Genomic DNA, 10,559 nt, shown 5'->3' on the forward strand with positions numbered 1-10,559 from the left:
TAGCGCAGTTTAATAGAAGAGGGGGGTTACACATCTGCATCTATAAAAAAAATAAATTCCAGCTCTGTCAAACAGATGTATGAAGGACACATAAAAATAAAACAGTTCTCAGGAACAAACACAGTAATCTCATAAACCTTTTACTTTGGAAAGAAGGCTAGGAAGATCATTTTATTGAGTATCAAAATAAAAACTGGCGGATAATAAAAATTAGAGTGGATTATATTTTCAAAACAATCAATAGATTTTTAAAAAGGGTGAGTTGGTTGTTTGGCGACTGCCTATACAGGAATTCACTGTGTCATGAAGATAGTTCATACCTCATATGTGTTTTCAGAGCAGAAGGCTGAGAAAACTTAGCCTTGCATTCCGTACAGCCATAAGGTTTGTCGCCTGTGTGTGTCCTTTCATGGAGCCTTAGTGCAGTTTTGGAGCTCAGGCCCTTGCCACATTGTTGGCACAGATGTCGCTCACCACCTCCCTCGTGGACCTGAAGAATGTGTCTCTTTATGTCCTTTTTCCTTTTGAACTTTTTACCACACAGCTCACAGGGGAAGCGGCGCTCACTGCTGTGAACATGGCGCTGGTGGCTTTTCAAGTTGCAGCGATTCGCAAAGTTCTGGCAGCAGGTTTCACAGCGGTAAATAACATTTGCATAAATCCCATGAATCTGCTTGATGTGCTTCAAAAAGCTTTTTTCATATAAAAATTCCTTTTCACATCTGCCACATTTGAAACTTCCACCTCTTTTATTCGTGTCCTCATCAGCTTTCTGGGAACTGTCTTCTAATTTACAGTTGCTATCATATTCCTCATCTTCTGGCTTCACACATTTCTCCATCTGCTCTACTTTTATGTCATCTGCACACTGGTCTCGCTCAGCCTCATTCTCGTCAGATCCACCCTCAGCATTTTTCTGCTGTTCTCGCAGCCTTCTAGTATACTTTTTTTTGGGAATTTCCACAAATACTTTCCTTCCTGCCAGTCTCCCGCTAGCTCTTCTGATTTTCGCATAGGGTGGACTCGGGACTTTTTTCTTTTCTGTTTTTTCTTTAGACTTTCCTATGAAAGTTTCATCTGATCCCATATGACAATCTCTTTCTGCTGGGGATTTTAGAGGATCAGAACAATTGTCTCTATTTTGTCTTTGCTCTTCAGAAATTGTATTAGCATCAGAAACGTGGGTTTTAAGTTGGGCACCGACGTCCTTCTCTACCTCCTGAGATTCAGAGAAATTCTGTAACTCCAAAAGTACCGATTCAAGCATCTGCTTTTTACGATGAAAGCAAGTTTCTGCCAAATCCACACACTTCAGCTTATCAGCAATTTCTAACATCCGCTGTACCCGATCTTCTTCAACTTCTACCTTGGCAGTGTACACGAACTCAAGAAACGATGCAAAGTCCACTGCCTGTACTTCATTAAGGAGTATATTTGTTGCAGAGTTTGCTCTACTGTTCTCGCTAAGAAACATCTCCTTGAAATACTTGCTTGTTGCTGCTAAAACAGCTTTGTGGGCAACAAATTCTCCCCGAACACCTTGATATTCCACTACCACAGTCACATCACAGAGATGACCCAGGCGACGCAACTGATGCATTTCATTCAAAATATTCAGCGGTGATGACTGGGATTCCAGCAAAACAGCATTAGCTTCCATTTTTCTTCATTAAGCAGAGAGCTGGTAAAGGACAGCAAAAATTAACAGGTTAGTATACAGCTAGACTCAGGCTGGAAGATGAAATGAATGAAAACTGCAACTAATCAAAGGAACAAAATATTTTATGTCTTCTTGAAATCTTCATTTTGTGCATTTTCAGAAGATATAAAATTTATTTTTGAATGCCCTGTTACAGAGAAACGGTGGCAGATAATTTATTTTTGGCTGCTTTGATGTTTTGCACATTTAAGCCTCTGAGGTCAGATTTTGCACACAAAAAAAGTTATCTTTTTTGCTTTCTGAAAATACACAGAATGAGGATTTTAAGGATGGCTGACAATTCATTGGCTAAATTTGTTTACCTATAATCTCACTTTAACTGGAAAATTACTATTGAAAACATTCTTTAACAGTTAGAGTCTAACCTTGCATAGTTACTGCACAGAGAAAATCAGTTGTTATAATCTGAAAATATTTACGCAAATATAAAAACTCCATAAAATTAGTAGTGAATTATTTGTCCCACTTATTAGGGGTTTCGGTCCCAATACTCCCCAATGTTGTTCATTGGGGCTGTCTACTATCTGTGTAACTAGATGGCAAACACGCTTATTACGTATGGGGTTAGCAGTGATTAGAAGTCTTATAGCTGCCTATTGGAAACAGCCCCTAGTACCAGATGAACTTGAATGGAGAGTGAAATTCTCAATGATTGGGAAGATGGAAATTTATGTAGCTAAACGTCGAGGATATTATCAACAATCATTACAAACTTGGACTGTTATTACTAAGAAATTGAATTTATTGAATTTATAGTATCATGGTGAGATCAAGATCCTAATAAACATCTGATATTAGGGAGGGGCGTGGGATTGATCTGAGATAAATGTATGGGTATATTCATTATTGCTATTATTGTGGATGTTTATATATTGTTAAAGTGGATTCTTTTATTTCGTATGTTTTAATCATGTATAAATTTCAATAAAGTTAAAATATTTTTTTTTTTTTTTTAAAAACTCCATAAAATTATTTTGAAGACAGAAGTAAAAAAAAAGATAAGGTTTTGTTTTTCATAGAGATCATATATTGCCAGATATATTCATTTCTGGGGGGGTGGGACTGCTCAGCAAAGCAGCACCCTTCTGATCTTAGGTAAGGTGGATAGTCTGCCCTTGGGGCTTAAGGCGTTCTATGGAAATCTGCTTGAAAGCCTGCCTGTTAAGTGACTCTCCTATACTGATTCGCTCTAATGCTATGAGTTCTTGCAGATGTATTTACTCTTTGGGGGTCAACTGCATAGCAGTCCAGTTGCTTGTTTTCCTCTCTACAGCGCTGCTTCCATGCCCCTATTCCTACTGCTAATCATTTCTATAGCACTACTAGACATACGCAGTACATCAAAACACAGAAGAGACAATTCCTGCTCAAAAGAATTTACAATCTAGTCAAGTCAGACAAACTGGATAAGCAGCCTGGATGCGGTGGAAAGCAGTGGGTGCTGTTCAAGGTTGGACCAGTTTTGGTTTCAGCTTTAGTTTCAGCCAAAACCAAGCGCTCCTTTAACTAAGGTGCCCTAGTGTTTTTAGCGCACGCACAAGATTAGCGCGTGCTAGCTGAAAAATTACCGCGTGCTTACAAGGAGGCGGTAGCGACTAGCATGCGCTAAAACCGCTAGCGTGCCTTTGGAAAAGGAGCCCTAAATTTCAGCCACAATTTTGGTTTCGGTTGGCCGCTACACAGGAGTTACAACCATCTATTCTCATCTCATTTTCTCTCCCATTCACAGAGACACACACAAATCCATATAAACATGCACACATGGACACATATCCCCATATGGAGATGCACACACACATATACAGAGAGCCTAGAAATAAGAAATAATTCCATAAGACATGCTGGCATGGATTTCCTACCATACAACCACTCCCTCCTGCTGCCACTCCCCTGTCCCTGCTGAGCTGGATTTTAGTGATTCAGAATGATGTGTAACTTAGGGTTGTATTCTCAAAACTCACCAGTAAAATCTGGCGAGTCAATGTAGTGGCCATAATAGGAGCGATTTTTCTTTTATGGTCAATTCTCAGCATAATAGCATATACATTATATGAATGCTATTTGCGCGGTAAAGGGGAGGAAGGAACTGTGCCTAGCACTTGCTCAGAAAAGTAATTGCTAGGTACAGCTCCTCCCTCCTGTCTTGGCTGCTTTCACTACCTCGATCAATTGAGCTGCAGGTCTCCCCAAGCCTTGCCAGCTCAGCTGACTGACCAACAGGGAGAGCAGCAGAAGGAAAAGTCCCCCCTCCCGCCAAAACCCACCCTTGCCAATCATGGCCTTAGGTCCTTCCTAGTGCATCCCAGGATGCACCGGGAAGTGAAAAGCCCACTATTTTGAAGAGGCGAGCCTGGTGGCAGAACAGAGTAGGCAATACCTCCTGCCAGTCTTCACTTTACATGTAAAGGGGTTGGGGTGGGGTGTCCCAGCCAATATGGGGAGGCTCACTAGACCACCAGGTGGTATTTTGTTGAGGGGGGGTGTCAGTGGAGGATCAGTAGCAGGAGGGAGTGGGCATCCCTCATGCTGCTTTTTTTTTTTTTTTAACAGTACGGGGGGTGGGGGAATCGCAGCATCAAAGGGGGGGAGGAGAGTTGGTCAGCCCTGGTCCATGGGATTGATGGGTGGATAGGTGGAAGGGATGGGGGGGTCTTTTTTTAATTGGGTATCAAGGCCTTCAATGTCAGGATCTACTGTGACTTTCCTGTCAGTGCCTGGAACTCCTCTCTTATGAGGAAAGCACTAAAAAGGTTAGGGCTCTTCAGCTTAGAAAAGAGAAGGCTGAGGGGAAATATGATTGAAGTCTACAAAATCCTGAGTGGAGTAGAATGGGTACAAGTGGATTAATTTTTCACTCTGTCAAAAATTACAAAGACTAGGGGACACTCGATGAAACTTCAGGGAAATACTTTTAGAACCAATAGGAGAAAATATTTTTTCACTCAGAGAATAGTTAAGATCTGGAACACATTGCCAGAGGTTGTGGTAAAAGCGGATAGCGTAGCTGGTTTTAAGAAAGATTTGGACAATTTCCTTGAGGAAAAGTCCATAGTCTGTTATTAAGACATGGGGGAAGCCTCTGCTTGCCCTGGATTGGTAGCATGGAATGTTGCTATTCATTGAATTTTGGCCACATACTAGTGACCTGGATTGGCCACCGTGAGAATGGGCTACTGGGCTTAATGGACCATTGGTCTGACCAAGTAAGGCTATTCTTATGTTCTGGGGCTGGTACTCAGCGTTATTTAGATGGCCAGGAATGGCTCCCAGCCATCTCAATAGCACATAGCTGGTTATCCACCAATATTCAGCAGGGGATAGCTGGCCAACTCACACTAAATATCCAGCTTAGTGGATTAGCCGGTTACCACTGATATTCAGTGGCTCACCAGCTAAGCTCGGTGGCCAAAGACATCCACCTAAAAGGTTCTTACATCTTTGCTTTTGAGACTTAAGTTAGCTGTTGAATATTGGCATAGAAAGCTATGTCTCAGTCAACCAAAAATAGACCAGAAATTCAATGCTGGTAGCTGGATACAGCACCGGCATTGAATTTCCAGTATTGTCAAGGACCACCGGAGATCAATGGCAATCTCTCATGGTCTGAATATGAGCCTGACTGTATATAGCTCCCTTGATATCAGACTCCTTACACAATAAGGACCAAAGAACAGCAAATAAAGCCAAAAAATATTAAACAAGACCAATTAAAAGAGGAATACAGGAGAAAAAAAAAGTATTTTTGTCATTTAAGACTAGACTACATAACCTCAAAATCTTGACGAATTTAAAAAAAGGCCGCAAATTGTTATGAGGTCCTTTTATTAATATGCGCTAACCAATTTAACACTCACTAAAGATTAGCGCTCGCTAAATGCTAAGATGCCCATAGGATATAATGGATGCCTTAGCATTTAGTGGGCGCTAATCTTTAGTGTGCACTAAATCGGTTAGTGCACCTTAATAAAAGGACCCCTATATTTCTATCAGCAGGAGACAAGAAAATAAAAATGTGAATGTAAAATAATGAGTACTGGCATGGCAAAACCCACTGCTGAAGGTAGTTTGTGAATGGGTGAAAACCTGCCTTGTCAGACTAAATATATAATGAATAAACCCTTAGATGTATAAGGAAAGAATACGGACACTAAAGTCCCACCCACAAAGCTCGATAAATGACAAGGAGCTCTGAAGTCAAAGAAACAAGGAATCAATAGGGGCGTCTGAGACTTGAGGGTCAACCATTTAATATCATTGGGCTGCACCTTTAATGCAAATATTTGGTAATAAAAGTTCTTTGGCTTATTTACTGTACATGTTTATGGTCTCACACGCTGAAAATCGACTGGCAAACTTCTCCCTCTTTTTCTCAAAAGATCTGCTTACCTCTGGGTGCAAGAAGCCGCAGAGTGCGAGTATGAATTGCTGATCCTTTAGGGCTGCAGGGAATTCGGGGTACACTTTCCCATGCCTCAGCATGTCTGTGCATTTAAAAAGATTATTTCCAGAGCTCACACTGTACAGAAAGTCTTAGGTGAGGGTAGAGAAGAGCACTGCCAGCTCCTTGGCATTCATTCTTTCTTCCCTTCGGATGACAGGAGCCTGTTCCCTTGCAACAGGAAGACGCTCTAGCCCTCGCACCGGAAGTTAGCGTGACCATCGAGTTCCGAGGAGGTCTCGTGCTGTCTCTATGGTTCGTTTCGTTCGTGAATTCCCGGAAGGAGGAAGGTTTCAGAGGCGGGAGCACTTACTTTCCTTCCATAACAGCATTTTTTTTTTACCCTGTTCGTATACTACTGTCACCTTTTTTCCTGCGTTCCCAGCGAGCTCATTCAAGGGCAATTAGATAAAGCTATGGTGAAGTGGCCTTAGTGTGCCTTTACGCAGGTTTTTCTACACGTTAAGATAATTTTTACTGCAGCCATAAAAATATCCTTTTTTATTTTTATGTTTTTTTTTAATTCTTTATTCATTTTTTAATCTTACAACAAGTGTACAAATAATAAAAAAAATTAAAATTAAATACATCACTTGGAATTTCTTTCTAGTATAACATCAAATAAATAAATTTATTCCCTTCCCACCCACCCTTTTCTTTAGCATTTAATAAAAAATATACAAATATAAATATAATTCTAATGTTGCCATTAACAAAATTTACCAAATGAGCAATTAGGGCCAGATTCTGCAACTTACAGGGTATCGCCTGGCTAGGGTTACCAGATTTTACTATTGTAAAATCCAGACCCATGGCCCCGTCCCCAGACCTACCCAATTCTAGCCAGTTCCGCCTCATTCTGCCCAAGTCATGCAGGCCCCAGCCTTGCCCCCTCTACTTGTTCTCGTACTCGGAGCTATGGCTGGAGGGCAGCTGAGCATCTGCAGGAGTGATGCATCACATCACCACATTGCATCCATGCATGCACAGATGCCCTTTTCATCCGGTCCCGAGCTGGACAAAATGCCAGGTTTTGAAAAGTTATCTGGACACGTCCGGGTAAATCCAGACATCTAGTAACACTAATGCTGATGCCTCCAAAACTGGCGCCGGTCGCTTGCCAATCATGTACTGGTACTAGTTGCAGAATCACAGCCATATGTACATAAGAAATGCCTGCACCGGATCAGACCTGGGGTCCATCCAGTCCGGTGATACCGCAAATGTAGGCTAGAGTTTTACTGGCCTTTATTTATGGCATCTACTTTACAAGAGAATCACATTGACAGGGGCTTCTCCCATCACATCTAGTGCAAGCCATAGGCTTTGTCCATAGGCACTGGTAGGCGCTTCTGTGGATGAGCCATTGGTGGCCTGTTCTGTAGGTGCCTACATTTTTCTTAAATTAGTTTTTAATTGGTTTTAAACTGTCAATTACCACATTATCATCAATTAAAAGACACCATCAACATCTTTTCTCTTATTGAAAGGTCACTTGGACACACAAAGTCAGAGGCGTGAAGAAAGTACAAGTTTTATTCACAGCATGCATGCTGGACCCCTGAGCTCCAAGCTGGCTCAGAAGTGCCGAAACCAGGAAGTTACAGAGATATTTATTCATTTTTCTGGCTATACAACTGAATTCTAGAAAAAACTTTTCACGTGTTACTTTTCTTAACACTCATTGGTTCTAAGCTCACACTAGCAGGTCACTAGAAGGACACCTATCTAACTCTTACAGTTAAATGTACAGAAGGGCAGGATACATCATGGCTCAAACTCTTATCTATTCAGCTTACAATGTGGTAAGGTAGGGACATACATTTTAGGCAGATGCAGTCAATAGATTATACACTGTTTTCAGCTATGTAGGCCAGAGCAATATTTTAAACAACAGTTAACTATTTCATGACCCTACATTCCCCCCTTTCAGGCTGGCGTACCTAAGGAGCCAAGCCTGACAAAATAAAGTTAGGGGTCAGGAAAGTCAGGGTCCCCAGTGGGTAAGGGACGATACTGGGAGAGGGCCAATGCAGCAGTGGAACGTTTGACAACAGAGTCCATAGTTCAGTGGAGCAGCTTTATGGCTATGGGGACCATACAGGGCAGGCAGCAAAGGAGCAGAGAAGACAGGGCAGCAACCAGCAAGATGATCTTCAATGCTGAACCAGAGGGCAACCAGGAGCTGAAGGTACCAGAGATCCAGTCTGCAGTAAGGTCACGCCAGGTCTGGTCAGGAACATGAGCCAGTTTGGTGATACGATCCACATCGTTCTCAATCACTTTACTCAAGTTCAAGGCAGCAGTTGGAGAGGTTGAATTTATCACAGGCACAGCAGCTAGTAAATAGTCCAAAGCTAGACGATTCTGATAAATAGCAGTGCACATTTTAGCATTCGCTCTGCCAATGGTACTCAAAGCTCGGGAGGTCTCATTGGTTATCAGTTCAAGTACAGCTTATAGACAAATAATGCAGTTCAGCATATAGATTGGGGTCCGATAGCCCCAGGTGTCATCCTCGGTCCATGTGGCAGGTCCATAAGCAGCAATGATCCGTTCTGCAGGCCAGTCATCACCCCATTCACCTATTTTAAGGGAATTGGTGGAAGTAGACCGCTTTTGGCGACCTCTGGTGTTGAATACAGGGGCTCCCAGGTGTTCACCATCGGCCAGCGGTAACAGGAAGAAGCTGGGACGGATCATGCAAAGCACACATGTACCAGTCCATTAAGCAGGCAACCAAGAGTAGGCAAACGGATCACAGAGCCAATATCAACTATCAGGAGCTGACCATAATTCATAGGAAGTTCCATTAAGCAGTGTCTGAAGGGCTGAAGACAGTGGGAAGCAACAATGGAGGTTCACAAGGCCCATCGTGAAGGTCGTGGACCTGACGTAAAAGTGAGGGTCTGTGAAGTCAGGTTTAACATGTCCAGCTGCATTGCCTCCCATAGCCACTGTTCTCCCATACCAGTCCCTCCTCATACAAAATAATTGCTAACATTAAGAGTCTGAGCTATAGTTTCAGCAAACTATATAAACAGATTTCTAGTGATTACAGGATATTAGTATCTACTTTCATAATTTAATAAAACTGGGGAAACACCACAGAGTGATAGACAGGAGCACATGAGTGGGATACAATTCGGACATATACATCAGTACCTGGGTCTCACCTTTTACCATCAATATACAATGCCATGCAGTCTCTGGCCTTCTGGACTTGGACATTGGCATTCCAGTTATATGGGTCAGTGATAGTGAAAACCATGGGATTACAGTAGCCTGTAGTACACAAGGGGCCGGAGCTAGGACCTATAGTAAGGGAGGCAGACGGGGTATTCTTTCTCATAAAGGACAGGCTCCACCATTAGTGAAGGTTTCCTCATAGGGGCAGTTCTTAAAGGCATCAGGTTATACAGACCTATATACTTAGCACATTTGGTATAATAACGCTGTCAATCTAGGGAGCCACACAAAACTGAATTAGGGGTAGTACCATGACCTTGAGAAACATCAAATAGCACACATGTATCACAATACAAAGACACCGGGCGAGTGGGGTCTACAATAAGAGTCTAGTTGATAAGTGGACCCTCAACATCATCAATGCAGATTTCCGCCCACTTTTAAACTTCATCACCAGTAGGTTGGAAACAGAAAATACCCTCAAATGTTTGACACTTTCTGTACTTAACTCCTTCATGCAAACAAACATCAGGCAAAGGGGCTGCACTTGTTAAGTACAAAATACAGAAGAAAGAAACATAAGTGAGGGCAACACAAATATCATATCTATATATACTAACATAGGAAGCTCATTTTTCTTTCAGGCACAACTTAGAAAACTTCAAACAGTTATACTCAAGACACTTGCTAAAGGCAGTGTGAACCACAGGCAGTCAATTAAACTCAAACACATAAAGAATTATATTCAGAACACCTGCTAAGTACAGTGGTAAATATTCAGAACTTTTGAGGTCTTAGAAAGCTTCAGCTGAAGATCCGTGTTGTAGTGGAACCAAGTTTCATGTCCGGACACCTTGACAACTGTAAGAGAAGAAATTATTACAGTAAAAGGACCTATCCACCTAAGTTTCAGGGGGTCTGACTTCCAAGTTTTAGCCATACTGTATTTACAGGGACATACCCATGGACTTGTGTAGCTATCGATAGTGGGGGCCCTTTCCAGGACCCATTTGTGGAGCTCTTAAAGGGCTTTAGCTAAAGACTGGACCTGACTCTGGAGGATATCTGATCCCAGAGTAGCAAAGGAACCAGGATCTGGGTTCACAATGGGTGGTGGCCGGCCGGACATGAGCTCAAATGGGGCTTACCTTACCACATTGTAAGCTGAATAGATAAGAGTTTGAGCCATGATGTACCCTGCCCTTCTGTACA

The 10,559-nt window shown here is 42.2% G+C and overlaps 1 protein-coding gene across 1 annotated transcript in view; it reads right to left on the minus strand.

Annotated features, from left to right (window-relative positions):
* Positions 1-6,404, minus strand: part of GZF1 (GDNF inducible zinc finger protein 1) — a 36,226-nt gene extending 29,822 nt beyond the window's left edge. Inside the window, exons 1-2 of the mRNA XM_033935594.1 lie at positions 6,107-6,404; positions 321-1,681 (exon numbers count right to left, since the gene is read on the minus strand). Coding sequence (XP_033791485.1) covers positions 321-1,660 — 1,340 coding nt within the window. The 5' untranslated portion in view covers positions 1,661-1,681; positions 6,107-6,404. The remainder of the gene's footprint in view (positions 1-320; positions 1,682-6,106) is intronic.
* Between the last annotated feature and the right edge of the window lie 4,155 nt (positions 6,405-10,559).

This window comes from Geotrypetes seraphini, chromosome 3 (genome assembly GCF_902459505.1).
Source record: "Geotrypetes seraphini chromosome 3, aGeoSer1.1, whole genome shotgun sequence".
Lineage (NCBI taxonomy): Eukaryota > Metazoa > Chordata > Amphibia > Gymnophiona > Dermophiidae > Geotrypetes > Geotrypetes seraphini.